Below are 14,578 nucleotides of genomic sequence, written 5' to 3'. Positions count from 1 at the left end.
ACTAGAAGTTCAGCAGTATACTTAGTCGCAATCGTTTGACTCGTTGATGCGGTCTCAATGTTCTTAAACCTTAAACGTTAGATCTAATAACCTACTGTAAGAGAAAGTCCCAACTTGTTTGGTCGGTTGCGTAATACATTCAAAATTCCGATGGTCCCGATAGCGCAAATGTCTCATTAAACTCACGCTGAGGTCACTTCCTCTTCTGCTTCTTTGGATGTTGTGTTTATGAAGTTGTTCTTACTCCACCTCACGGCTTCCAAATCCCTCCAGATACAGACACACAAGTGATGTCTCTGACTTACACGACTAACTGTTTATGTCTCTAGTATTGGCTTATACTGGTTACACTGTGCTGCTCCAGGTTCTGTGGCCACAAATTTGAGCGTCCAGTTAAAATGTGATGAGAAAACAAAACAATGATTTTAACATTTTATAATTAAAACATATTTAGCAAAAGTTTTGGACTGAAAGCACAGTTTATTAGCAAAAACATTTCACAGAATTCATAAGTTACTTCAGTTCATAAAAGATGTGCACACACTATCAAATTATTTGGAGAGAGCGTCTCAATTTATTTACGTTTTAAAGAGTTACTGTGGGAAAGTCTTGTAGGCACCTGAGAGCAGCTTAATGCCTGAGCAGCATATACCCACACTGCGTGTCTTTCAGCCTCACCACTCTATTTATGATTTTTAGCCCATCCCAGCATGAATTGGGCTAAAAGCAGTGTCACCAGTTTCACAGGGCTATCACACACACATCTCATGTTTTAAAATTAGATGCAAAGCATTTCATAGAATTGGGTTATAGCAGAGGACATAACACCGTTTGTTATTACTAAAAACTCTAAAACAAAAAATAAAGCATTTATATCACAAGATGAGACTCTGAGAAACTGCTTTAATCAATACATCTAAACTGGACTATTGTAAAGCTGTCCCCTCTTACAGACACATTGCCAAACATATTATATCAGTTCATAAATATTTCATTGCCTCCTGATATCATACAATCAAGCTCTAAATTTAAGGTTTAATCTTTAAAGCACTTTTGCCCCTCATTGCATGTCTGACCCCCTCACTGTAAGCGCTCACATCTCTCAGGTCATCGAGTTTCTTTTTTAACTGTGCTGACATTAGTGTACTGAACGAGATCCACATGTGATGAGGCTGCTTTTAGTTACTATGGTCTTGACTCTGTGGATGAAACTGCCCGGTGACCCAAGGTCTGAGATTAGTTACTGTGTGTGTCTGTTTGGGGGATGTTTTTTCTTTCCTGTCCTTGAGTGACTGCGTGTTTGCACATGCATTTTCATCTCACACACATTGAGTTTGCTGTTTAATGAAAGGTGCTATATAAATTAAATGAAAACTTAAGGCAAATTAACCAATTATCTTTTTTTTGGTTGTTGTTTTCTCATTTTCCTCTTAATTTTGAATTAAGCATAGCAGTCCTTGGAAATAGTAAAATACACAATACAAGTACAAATAAAAATTGTAGAACAGTTTAAACACAATTGTAGTGTTTTCCTGCTAAGGCAGACTCTTATTTATCTTCTCTACAGTTGAAACTGTATGTGTGTTTTCAGATTTACCACCAAGTGGCAGCATACCACAGCAATGCCACACAACCATCAACCAACTCTCAGCAAATTTTAGTTTAACGTGTTGTACACATTAATTTGTTATTGTCTGGCCCTGAACACAGAGCAAACATACATCTGGACTCAGCTTCCTTTATTGACAGGTTAAATAAAAAAAATTTTAAAAAATAATTTGTATTTGAATTCAATATGTGTTAATTCTGTGAGGATGCTGTACATTCCACCACCTCACTATATGCAAACAGAACTCTAAGTGGCTGCAAACATTTATGGCTGTGCTTGATGGCAATCGAGTCGGAACACAGCACTAATCCTAATATGATTCTGACTTTCAGCCAAAAAACATTAGGACTGTTCAGCTCTTAATGTGATGCAGTGAGAGACTTGAGGGTGATTTTTTATAGAGTGGTGCTGCTGGATTGACTTGCTGGTTGAGTGACTCATCACAGCAGAGGCAGAAATCTACTATTGATGAACATTTTCTCCAGGTTCATCACAAGTTCATATTTTGCATAGATTGCTTTTGTTGGAAGACAGCACTTCACTGCTCTAAGCATCTAAGAATGTAACGTGTTCTAGTTCATCAATAGGAATCTAAGGTTTGTGTAGAAAGCCACTGTAATTTTTCTTAGTATAATTTCGATTCCAGTTGTAATGATTTCGAGGCCTTCATTTGTTTTTAGACCATTTTTTAACTTGACAAGAAATTAAATGTTATGAAAAAAGTGTTTTTGGGTACGTATGGGCAGCCAAAGACTCTGTAAACACAACACTGACATTTCAGCTTCTGAAATTGTTATGACTGACATGTTAGCAAACAGTTAACTATTTACGCATTAGCGAGGCCAGCGCTGCAGTGATTAGATTATTAATTCTTAAAACTCTTTTGTTTATCAAATATTTTTTTGGTTTTAACTTTATTTGAGGTTTTTCTTTGTCACACATAATAAACTGAACATCTTTTTGTGACTCAGACTGTTTGTTGAACAAAAGGCATCTGGGATGTCACCTTGGTCTGAGGGAAATTGGGCATTTTTTCCTGACATTTTATAGAGAAAAATACTTGATTGATTAATCGGAAAAATAGTCCTCAGATTTATCGATAATGAAAGCAATCACCAGGTTCAGAGCAACATTAGCATTTTCTGGGAGTCATGTTTGGTATGGTAACCTAACCTGGTAACCCGTGTCTGTCTGTTCGGTGTTGGGCAGGTGTACACAGTGAGTTTGTCGGTGATTTTTTGCTGCAGCTGGTCAATGGGACGGGTGAGAGTGAAAGTCAAAAAACCAGAGGAATGAGCTTAAAGGTGTAGAAAATGCTTTGTAGAGCCAAAGTCATTACAGGCAAGTCTCGCCACTTGGCAGCCACCTTGGTAATGGCCCCTGGCAGTATTTTGGACCACTAAGACCAGGCCTCTATCTAAATTAATGCATGTTAAATGGTGACCAAATCTGATGAAATATTCAAAAACTTTGGTGACTCTGCCCCAAAAAAGGTTTAAAATCCCTTTTTCCCACAGGTTATACTTAATGCGCAAGGTTTCACAGCCGTCCACTTGTGTCTGTGCAGGAATATTTGTTTGATATCAGCTGTTAAACAGATAATTGATTGTTTTAAGGAGTGGCAGGACATGTGTCATGTATGTGTCATGTCCGTAACATCTTCTGCGTTACAGACTATTCTAGTCAGGATTCTTTAAGCGGCCTGTCTCCTCCCTTATAATGAGAGGAACTGATATATCTCTATCTAATACTTCTTACTATAAGCTTTTTTTTTTTTAATTAAAGTGTTTTGATCCATTATTAAAATAAAATATTTCTGATCAGTGCAGATTTAAACTTTTCTCATTCTTGTATGAATTCAGTTTCCAACTAGGCCAGAGAGACAGAAGGGAAAGAGAGAAAGAAGGAATAAATTTGAGGGAGGGAAAAAACATCTGGCTTTAATGTATCTATTAAAATAGAAGAAAAACATTCCTATCTGGTCTTTAGCTTCAGAGGGAAGATGTTCTTGTCACAGTTACTGATTAGCGTAAATCCACAGCTTATTTACAACTCTATAGCCTTAAAGGCAGTATTGTGCTTTTTAAAGGCAGCACACTGCTCTGTCCTACAGTAACCTCTGGTCACAACTGTTGGTCAGCTGCTCTTTATTACTTACAGCCTGTGGCCACATTTCATTTCTAAAAGGAAACCCCCTTCTTCCCTCTCTCTGATTGGTCTGGCCTACTTTCTTCTCAGATGCCTGCCTCACCTACAGTTCATGAATCAAAACAACACAACAGCGATCAGTTGAGCAGGATTTTTAAACTGCATCATTCCAGATCAGCGACAGTGTGAAAGAGCAGAGCAGGAAAGGAGGCAACGTAGATTTCTGCTTTGAAGCTGGTCCCAGTTTCCTGTGGGTGCTCCCTCCCAGCCAAACATAACTAGAAAGCATCAACAGCCAGAAATTCCAACCTGATGTGCATGACGATAGAGCTGCAGCTTCCTCTCTGCTTTCTTGAGTATTGAACTAAGAGATATAACACCATACTGCAGCAGTCAGATCAGTATTGAAAGCCTGCAGCATGTTTTTATCCAGAGGCTCACTGGAGCGGCCTTGATGTGGTTATCCTGCCACCCACTCTGTGCTGTAATCGCTGCTGTCGCTCAGCGCTGCAGGAAATTCAGATTGGTGTCATTTCAGCGAGACAGTCACTGGGCAAATTAGTACAGAGGCGGTGACTAGAGAAACAATGAAAGAGGAGCAGGCTGGTAACTTTGTGAGCCATGACAACAGAGCTCCCTACTGTTTGCATTAAAGCTTTGGTGGCTAAAATAGTGATTGTAGCTGTATATTATATATGTATCCTGCTATATATTATATTTTTGATGTAGATGGATGTGTTTATTTTAAAGATCCATTCAAGGGTTTTTGAATCTTAAACCTGAACTAATCATTTCTATATGGACAATGGGTCAGATGACTACACACAATGTGAAAGAGGTTGCTTGAGTCACTTGACTCTGCAGCTCCTGTTGGGTCTAAGGAGCTCTTTAGCCTCTTTCAGCCTCACGGTTGTGGCTGCTCTGGTACATTAATCTAATTTCTCATTTCAGCAGGCCTCTGCTCTCCGCATGTAAGCTCCAATATGCTACCTGCCCAACACCAAATAGCAGTGAAAGTTGGCAACTAGCTGAGGAACAGTTGTGTATTTAGTGGCTATAGATCAATTACACTCACCGGCCACTTTATTAGGTACACCTTGCTAACAAGGTATTTTTACCCAGAGAATTGTCGCTCACTGGATATTTTCTCTTTCTCGGACCATTCTCTGTAAACCCTGAGAGGGTTGTGTGGGAAAATCCCAGTAGATCAGCAGTTTCTGAAATTCTCAGACCAGCCCATCTGACACCAACAACCACGCCACGTTCAAAGTCACTTCAATCACCTTTCTTCCCCGTTCTGATGCTCGGTTTGAACCTCAGCAGGTCATCTAGACCATGGCTACATGCCTAAATGCATTGAGTTGCTGCCACGTGATTGGCTGATTAGATATTTGCGTTACCGAACAGTTGAACAGGTGTGCCTCATTAAGTGGCCGGTGAGTGTATATTTCATAGTAGCTTGTAAAAACCAAAACTTGCTAAAAGGAGCGAGATACTGGATTCACCAGAAACAGCACTCCGAACAAATGTTAACACACCCATCAGTTGTGACTGTTTGCTAACATGTTAGCCAGAGTCACTTTGTAAGGCTGTATGTAAACTATATAATGTTAAGCTTGTACAATTGTGCTACAAAAGCCCAAAAAAAACAAACAAAAAAACAAAAACATTAAAACTGAGTAGTCAAACAAATCAACAAAGTAACTAATGGTCAGATAAATGTCATGGAGTGAACAGTTCAATATTTTGAAGTAGAAGTATAAAGTGTCAGAAAACAGAAATGCTTCAAGTACCTTAGAATTGCACTTAAAGCTGCATTAGATGCTATTTGGCCAGTTAAGAGCAGTACAACGCACTGAAAACACACATGAACCTGTTAGCAAACAGTATCTGCACATCAATGGGACACAGGGCAAAATGAGTGTTCGTTTGGAGTTGTGCTTCTGGCCGGCTAAGTCCAATGTTCACTCAGTCCAAAAGCATTCTCCTTTCACATCTGTTTTGATCTCCACAAATTCCTGAGAAAAACATCTGGTTCTTTATCTGCCAAATGCTCCACTATGTTGTCCAGCTAGCCACTAACTTGGTCTGTTGTTTGGTGTTAGGCACATAGTGTACACTACGTTGATTGAGCTTTTTTGCTGGTAACTGCTGCCCGCTACAGCTGGTTAATGAGAGCAGCCATGAAACCAAAACAATTAGCTAAAAGGTGCTAAAACATTGCGTTGAGTCCGCAGAGCTGGGTGAAAATTCTCTGTGGGTTTGTCATTACAGATGATGACAATGAGTTTGCTGCTGGAGATAAGTTTGCCGACAGTTAGTAAACTACAAAGTTGTGGCTGGAAAACCAAAACAAGCTAAAAGATGCTTAAAGGTTCTGTATATCAGAGAGAAACTGCAGCCTCTTATTTGGTCCACTGTAATGTAAAAATAAGCTCAATACTCGAGTAATGAGTACTGTACTTTATTTCACTTTACTGTCCAACATTTCTTTTCCTCAGTATTTCTGTAATTTCTCACCCATGTACAAGCCCAGCTATAACTGTAACCTCATTACAAATGCTACTGCTGCCCTGTGTCTGGATAACAGATGTTTTTAATAACCATTATTCATAAAAAAACAGCAAAGCAAAGGATTCAGCATTTTTATATATATATTTTTTTGTTCTTTTATTTTTGCAAATAGGAAAATAGCATTTCTGGTATTCAAAAAAAAAAAAAAAAGAAAATACAGCCTGCTTTCAACCTGACACACAGGCAGGGCTGAGGGAGAAACAGAGAGAATTGGATGATGATTAGGGAATACAGGCCTGGATGTAGGTCAGTACAAGCAGCCTGGGGAGGCTCAGACACAAAGACCGCAGTGGTTCAGACAGATAAACACGTCTGCCCGTCTGTCTGCTTTGAACGGGTTTCTACATTACTAAGCATGGGTGTTTTTAAAGAATGAAACCTAATGTATCCGCAATGCTAAGAGACAAAGATATGAGGATGATTGTTAGGTGAATGATGGTGCACTGCTACATGCAAAAGTGCTCTACTTTTTAGTTCGTCCAAAAGCACCAATGCTGCTTGAGCTAAGTTAGGATTGCCAGTAGCCTACAGTTTGTAGTAGTAAGTGTCTGCTGGTTCAACAGAGACAATCCAGTTAAGTGAAGCTTTCATTTGTACAGTCTCTTCGTGTGAAGCACTGGTGGGTTAACAAGCACCAAAGTGTTGAGATCAAATAATAATAGCGACTGCATGGCAGAGTGCAGTTTAACCATCCCTCAAAAATATGCTTTTTTTTGGGGGGGGGGGGGGGGTCATTTTACAGTTCTGATACATTTTATGGAACTGCCATAAGAGCACAATGACTGTTTCTCACTTTCCACTAACACAAGTGCACTTGAGACCAGCAGATTCAGCTTAATGGTTTGTGAATGGGTAGAGTGGGACTCTAAATCCCACACCATAATCAGTCTGACATTCCACAGATTGATCACACTACAATCAAACTCACAGAACAGACCATAAATCTCTACAGAAACATGACTGAATAGCTTAATGCACTGATTGAAATTCCTTTGATTAAAAAAAAACATCTGTGTATATATATATATAAAGGCTACAAGCTGTACATGTGTTACCTTTGTCCTTTATGTTCAGTACACATTATATTGAGTATGCTAATACAGAGGATTGAATAGATGTTAGCTGCCTTTCCAGCTGTTTAAAGTATTAGCTTTTCCTGTTGTTATAACCAACAGAAAAAAAGGTTTACAGTAACTGCTACTGTAAATGAGAAAGAGCAGCACTTTTGAACCATTGAGCACTTTTGAACCATTGAGCCAGAGTACAACATACAGGCCAGAGGAGTTTTCCAGGCCACGTAAGTCGGCTGCAAGTGATTTTCAAGAGAATTTCAGAGAACAAACAGCTTATAAACTGTCATGCACCGAGGGTGTCGTTTTCATGCTCTCACAGACACAGAACAGGGATTTCTGGTTTGGCAATCCCTGGTTCAGAATCACAGTTAAATAAGAGCAGTCATATGATAACAGTACAACAGCAGGATCAAGTGAGGTTTCATGATATGGACAAAGGCATCAATAGAGATGAGGGCATACTGTGGACTGAGAAAAGGCAAACGAGTCAAAACAGGGAGGATAACAGTTTGGATTCATAAAACAACAGAGGTTTAGGGGGAATTTCTCAGCTTGGCTGAATCGGGAGCAAAGCCACAAGTTCAGCATGACTGAATCAATGTCTCAGCAGCAGAGCAATACCGTTCTTTCAGAGTGAAGCGTAGCTCTGAAAATCCAAGTGCTTCGAGGCGTCGTCTGCTGCTTTTATCCGAACGTCACCCCACAGAGATGGCTGTCACGCTCTTCCATGTGAACCGAGTCCTTCGCGAGCCTTATGATTAGATCGCATGGCATAAATGTGATGCTAAAGGGTAAATTGAACACTTGAACAATTTACAAAAATGTTGGGAAGCTTTATCCGTGTGGACCCTGGAGTTTGGCTTTGAGAAAGACGGGTGAATGCAAAAGTAGAAAGGAGATAATAATGTTAATTACAAATGCTCCCATTACTGTTACCTGCACAACACCACCCTACTTTCAACAGCACCTAGTAGCTTGGTAACAGGAGCAGCAGTGCAAGCAGTGGTTGCACAAGGGGCCTCTCCTGTTATGTGTTTTTATCTGTGTGTGTGTATGTGTGTGTGTGTGTGTGTGTGTGTGTGTGTGTGTGTGTGTGTGTGTGTGTGTGTGTGTGTGTGTGTGTCAGGAAACCCACTTTCAGCTGAGTTTTTCCTGAGGTGGCTGTTAGCTCAGTATAAGACAAGCTGCTCGGATGGAACAGTAAAAGGTAAACAGCAGGGAGGAGAGAAAACAAGGAAATGATGAGGGAGAAACAGCAGCTCTCGAGATTTTTTTCTGAAAGTTCTGCTCGTGAAGCACCAAAAGTCCTGAGGGAGACCCGGACCCCACCCTGGTCAAAGCCAGCCCAGGCAGGCAGGCAGGCAGGGTGGGGGGGTGCAGGGCAGGGTTCAGGCCAGCTGAAGGTGTCACACGGTGGCCCTGATGATCCTGCTGGGCCTGGAGCTGCGGTGGACCTTCGTGTGTTTGGATAAGTGGTCACTGCGGGCAAACTTCTTCTCACACAGCGAGCACTCGTAGGGCTTGATGCCAGAGTGAGAGCGACGGTGGCGAGACAGTTCGTCCGACCGGGAGAACCTGGTGACACGAGAGCAGATGTGAGGAGGTGTGAGGACCACAGGTACTAAGGAAATTAAGAGGATGCAGCAAGTTTCTCACAGCGGCCCACTCGCTCATTTATCCACTCAGTGATAAGAACACAGGCACCTTGTGGTTATCCTGGTGAGAAGGCTACAGATACAGAGATACAGGGGCCCTTATTTTTTGCAGACCCCTTCACTCACTATGTTTCACCCTACTAGGCTGCAACTCCAGATATTCATACTCCGTGTTTTCATGCACTGCACAGGACCCACAGGAGTCCCACAAATGAAAAATGCAGTATTCATAGCATGTACACTTTTGGCTCTCACAGTGCACGCCATGATGGATGAGTAAAATACAGCTGTCAGACACCAAATCCATGATGATGATGATGATGATGATGATGATTCATAAGTACCTGAGGATTGGTGCAATCTCCACTTAATACACAAATGACAGAACTGACTGACACTGGTTAAGACTGGCTGGGGACTAAGGAGCTAAATTCACTATTCAGCAAATACAAATACATGACTGCTCAGATAAAACTGTCCCAGCATGTATTGTTTAGTTAGAAATCAAATCTATGTATGAATCAAGTGCTAGTTTTTAACTCGTAATCTCAGGTAAATATTGGCCAAAATGTTCAGTCAATTCAATAAATTAGTTGATCAACAGAAAATGTATTAGCATTTTTTATAGTTGATTAATCAATTAGGTCATTTAGGCAAAGATGGCAAAATTTGCTTTGTGTTGATCTCAACTGCCCAAAGGTGGACATTACTTTTATTTATTACTATTATTTTGCATGCAATTCTGAACAGATCATATTTGGGCTGATGTCAAACAAAATCCAGAGTGTGGAGATGATATCATAGATTTTTTTTTCCCCCAAAACTATTTTTGGACATCTGATTGACTAAACAATGAATTGAAATTAATATAATTAAATTAACAATAGGTCAATGTGCCCGACCACACAGAGGGAACTGGAAAGGGCATTGTTCTTTCTGCCAGATTCATCTGGCAAAAATGTCGCACCTGGCTCAAGCTCAACGTCACTTCATCCAGTAAGGCACCGAGTCGGACAAACGAGTACGCACACATTCCTGTTGGATTACTATCGTTGAGACCGAGAATGAGATGATTGTCAATGTTATCTTTTTTTAGACTTGGAAAATCCTTCCTCATTGTATTATACACTGCTGTGCAGTATTCTGGCATCGAACAAGCCTTCAAGCTCTGAGAAAACGGAATCTCTTCCTCAAACTGGACTTCCTGGATCGCGTTACAATAATTTTCACTGGTACCTGAAGCAACACAAGACACCACTGCGGCGCCTCGCATCAACCAGTGGGAAAATGTTTGTATTCCTTCCATCTTGATCTTAAGGGTGGGGGATCTGACCATCTTATAACGCAGAGGATCTTATTTTAGCACACGATCTACATACAGATTGCATCATTAAAAGGTGCTATCTTTAGCCTGGTCGTTGCTAACTGCCCCATCGTTAACGGTTAAACAGCTAGCCCGCTAACTGCAGCAGGCGACCGTACTCCTTGTTCTGCTCTGCAGCCTCAGCGAGCTTCGCGCATCACCACGTGTACCAGCAAGAACTAACGTCACCAGCTGCAGGAGTTAAAGTCCGCCCGTGGGACAAGAGATCGGCCTGCAGGCAGGGAAACAGGAGGTGGGGTGAAGAATAGCGGCGAGCGGACAAACATTGCAAAGAAGCGTCAAGTCGGCAGAAAGATACGAATCACACGTTGTGGTCAGAATAAAATCAGGCTTTGAGTTCAGGCAAGCATATCTGGCATAACAAATAAGTCACGTGATCATGAGTTCAACTAAGTCTTGTGATTCAGGTCGTGGATCCTGATTCTACCTAAAAAGATCATCATACCATCTTTCAGCCCCCCTCCCTTCACATCTCATCACATACCTCCAGCCACACTCAGGCCAGCTGCACGTGTAGGGCTTCTCTCCTGTGTGCCGGCGGAAGTGAGCTTTCAGATGGCTGCTTTTGGTGTACATCTTCCCACAGCCTGGGTGGGAGCACTTGTGGACCCTCTCTGTAGGTGGAACTCTGGTCACCCGTGGGGCTATGGCCTTCAACAGACCGTTGCCCTGGGCCCCGACCCCAGTCACACCTGTGATCTCTACAGTCCTCATTGTGATGGGCAGAGGGGCGATCTTCACGTACTTCTGGTCAGCTGACTTGGTATCTCCACTGTTCAGCGATAAAATTGTGGTGGAGGTGGAGGGCACCTGGGGGGTCAGCAGGGTGAGATTCTGTCCTGTCGCACCCTGGAGCCCCATGACAAGATGAGTGAGCCAAATGCCATTTTGTGTCCCGGGAGGAGAGCCTGCTGGGGTCTGAGGCTGGGCCAGAGGAAGGGGCTGGAGCTGGAGAACCAGCGGAGCGCCCAGGAGAACTGGGGGGGTCACAGCGGATGGTGAGGGGGTTACTTGGGCAGAAGGGGAAGGGTCAGCTGGGCTCGGGCTGCTGTGCTCATTATGAGGAGTGTTTGGGCTGGAAGAGCAATGGGAGGCACGAGTCCCTGGGTCACTGCAAGTCTCTGAGGAGGGGCCCAGGAGCACAGTGGAGGATGGGGAGTCACTGGAGCTGACTGGGAGAGGGCAGGCCTCCTCTTTTGGGGCCATTAGCTCCTCCTTAACCAGTTCCATCTTTTCCCTCAAGAACTCCTCTATGTCCTCCAGGGTCGGCGAGAATGGGGAAGAGGGATGGAAAGGGAATTCAGGCAGCTTAGGCTCCTGACTCGCAGGTTCCTCTTCCCCCGCTGCTCCGAGGAAAATATGCAGACGCGCCCCATCGTCTTCGTCTTCTTCCTCCTCCTCATCTTCCTCCTCACCGGGGCTGGAGCTGTGCATAGCAGCCAAGTCCCCCGCCTCAGGGCTGTCGCAGGAGGCTAAACTGCCATGCTCGCTGCAGGCTCCATCTCCCAGGCCGAGGGAGAACAGGCTGCTGCTGCTGCTGTCCCTGAACAGGTCATTCTCCAGACTCAGCGTCCTGCTGCTGAGAGACACCATTGATCCAGGCCAAACACAGGAGACAGGGTGTTGAGGAAATTCTACCCAGAAGAGGAATCACAAAAACCTGCAAAGACAGGATTGAGACAGGATTTTATCATCCAACAGAAAGTAAAAGTGTATGAAGAGCTATCTACAGCAATTCTGAGCTTATAGTTAAGAAGCACTGAGCACTTCTTCTTTCTTTCTCTCTCTCTCTCCGTGCATTTACAATCATACTACTGCAGGCCATTAACTTTGTGTTTTCTCTCTCCTGTAGTTTGTGCCTCTCCTCTCTGTCCTCATTCTGCAGGTACCTCTGAGTCTGGAGCTGCAGGATCCAGATCTCACACTACGACACTCATCATTGTTGATATCATTAATATTAATTGGCACTGCTATCATTGCTGTTGTTATTACTGATAAAGCCATTACACCTACAGGTCTCATTATTAGTATTTTCAGTACATAGAGCCTGTCCTGGTCTTTCTCCTCTCTCCACCTCTTTCCATCAGCCGTCTGCCCCGTGGTTGGGTGGGGGTAGACGGCTGACAGACAGCCGCCCACCCTGAATCCGGTTCTGTTGGAGGTTTATTCCTGTTAAAAGGGAGTTTTTCTTCCCTGGTTTGCTCAATTCTTAGAGACACTATTTTAGTCTTGTTCCTCTTCTGCTTAAGTTTGGTGTGTTGGATCTTGTTATTTGTCAAGCAACAGACAACTTTCCACTTTTACCATTTTTTGACAATAAAGTTAGATTTATTCCTAAACCAGAAACTAGCCCTGGGTGGTATGGTTGAAAACTGGCAATAACAATGAATACAATACAGCAAATGTAGGAAGAATCATGCACAAAATAATCTGATTGATGCTCAAAACAATGAACTGTGTTCCACTGTTATGTGTTACAGAACAGATTCTTCACACGTGTAAAATCAAAAATAACTCATTTTCTTACACCTACTTAATGCTCAGAATAACACAATATGCTCCTGTCATTGGGTTTCACCACTGCTGCAACTTGACAAATGATAACACTGAATAATTGCTCAGTCCTACCATGAATATATGTTTTATTTATGATCTTTCACTTAAACTCTGTGTTGAGACATCAGGAGAAAACCTAGATTTAGTGTCTTGCTCAGGGGCACTTCAACATGCAGACAGAAAAGGAAGAGCTGGTGAGCAAAACACTGACCCTGGGATTAATGGCCAACCAGCCACAGACAGATTAACCTGTTTAAGGGCCCCAGGGAGAATAATTGCTCTTGGGCCCCTAATTAACTATGTACATACATCCTGCCAAATAGGGTGATAATACTGGGCCTGGCTTGGTTGACACTGCACATTCTGTAACAGGTTTCCTGAAGATCATCTTAATCTGTGGGCCCTTATAATTAGCACTTGTCTTGTACTATTAAACCAAAGTTGTTGTTTAACCATATACACAAGTATATTAACTGGGGCAGTAGCAAAAGCTATGTGAAAAAAAAACATATACATAATGTATAATTCTTTGACTGTGCACATTTCTAGTATATACAAAGTTACATTTTAATTAGCTATGGGCCCGGGGGGAGGGGTGGTGGGGTCTTTCTCGGTCATCTATGAGGTCCGCAGATGCCAAAACTGAAACCAGAGTCCACAAACACACGCAGCTCGCAGTGGGGCGATAATCCCCACTTGCTTATGTAAAGGATGTTTGTTGCTGCTGTCACAGCGTCGGGCACATGTTGCAGCAGGGCCTCGGACTGGACACGGCGCTGCGAAAACACGGCTCGGGCTGACGCGCCCACGGCCATATGGTGAGGAAAACCCGCCCCGAGAAAACAATCCGCCCGTGGAAAGCGCATAAAACTGTGGGTTCTTTTTTTAAGGAGGGGCGGTCGACAACATGGCAACAAGCCTGGGTGCAACTGCGCCTGCATCGGAATCCACGAGTCTCAAGTTCGGCTGGGTCAAAGTGTTATTCCCACTCCTCCGCCTCTCCGGGGGCAGGAGCAGGAGCAGCCCGCACATTCGGCCCGACCTACCGTCAGTAGTTCGCAGGAGCCTCGGTGGGGGAGAGCTGCGCCGTCGATGGCTTCCAGATTTCCGCGTTTCCTTTCCCCTCCGTCGTGTTATTGTCGCGGCTCACTCGCGTCCCGTCCTTGCCACGGGTCCATGTTGGCATTCCTGTTCCTAGCGTCACGTGACCGCATCGCTGCACAACTCGGAGGCACGAGTCCTGTTCCGCGTCTCTGATTGGACGAGCGGAGCGGAGGCTCGCCCTAAAAGCGGCGCTCCGATTGGCCGCCGCCCGATAAATTCTGGCTGCCATGTGTTGACGGAGGGACCACTATGGCAGGACTAACGGGATACAATGTGGCCTTTGATGGCGTACACAGGGGGGTGAGCACCGATCAATGTAACACTTACTGATTATGGGAAAGATCCAGCCTCGGTGCTTCATCCTGGGGTTGTTCATGTGAAGAAAGGGGAGGAAAGCTGCTCTTCTGCTGCTTATACTGGAGGAGAAACTACTCTCCTTGAATTTGAGAATACTCGGTGGAGGCATGTTTGTACC

At 43.4% G+C, this 14,578-nt stretch overlaps 1 protein-coding gene across 1 annotated transcript; it reads right to left on the bottom strand.

The window, feature by feature from the left end:
- Positions 1–7,052: 7,052 nt before the first annotated feature.
- On the bottom strand, positions 7,053–14,258 carry LOC139630974 (Krueppel-like factor 15). The gene is made up of 3 exons (XM_071494879.1): positions 14,046–14,258; positions 10,928–12,103; positions 7,053–8,979 (listed from the first exon to the last, which is right to left on the bottom strand). The coding sequence occupies exons 2-3, from the start codon at positions 12,034–12,036 to the stop codon at positions 8,811–8,813; spliced, it is 1,278 nt and encodes a 425-aa protein (XP_071350980.1). The 5' UTR covers positions 12,037–12,103; positions 14,046–14,258; the 3' UTR covers positions 7,053–8,810.
- Between the last annotated feature and the right edge of the window lie 320 nt (positions 14,259–14,578).

The sequence above is a fragment of the Trachinotus anak genome, unplaced genomic scaffold (assembly GCF_046630095.1).
Source record: "Trachinotus anak isolate AG129_WGS33_773 ecotype Australia unplaced genomic scaffold, CSIRO_AGI_Tana_v1 ptg000013l, whole genome shotgun sequence".
NCBI lineage: Eukaryota > Metazoa > Chordata > Actinopteri > Carangiformes > Carangidae > Trachinotus > Trachinotus anak.
Note: the sequence above shows the minus strand (reverse complement) of the source record. Positions and strands in the feature narration are given on the sequence as shown.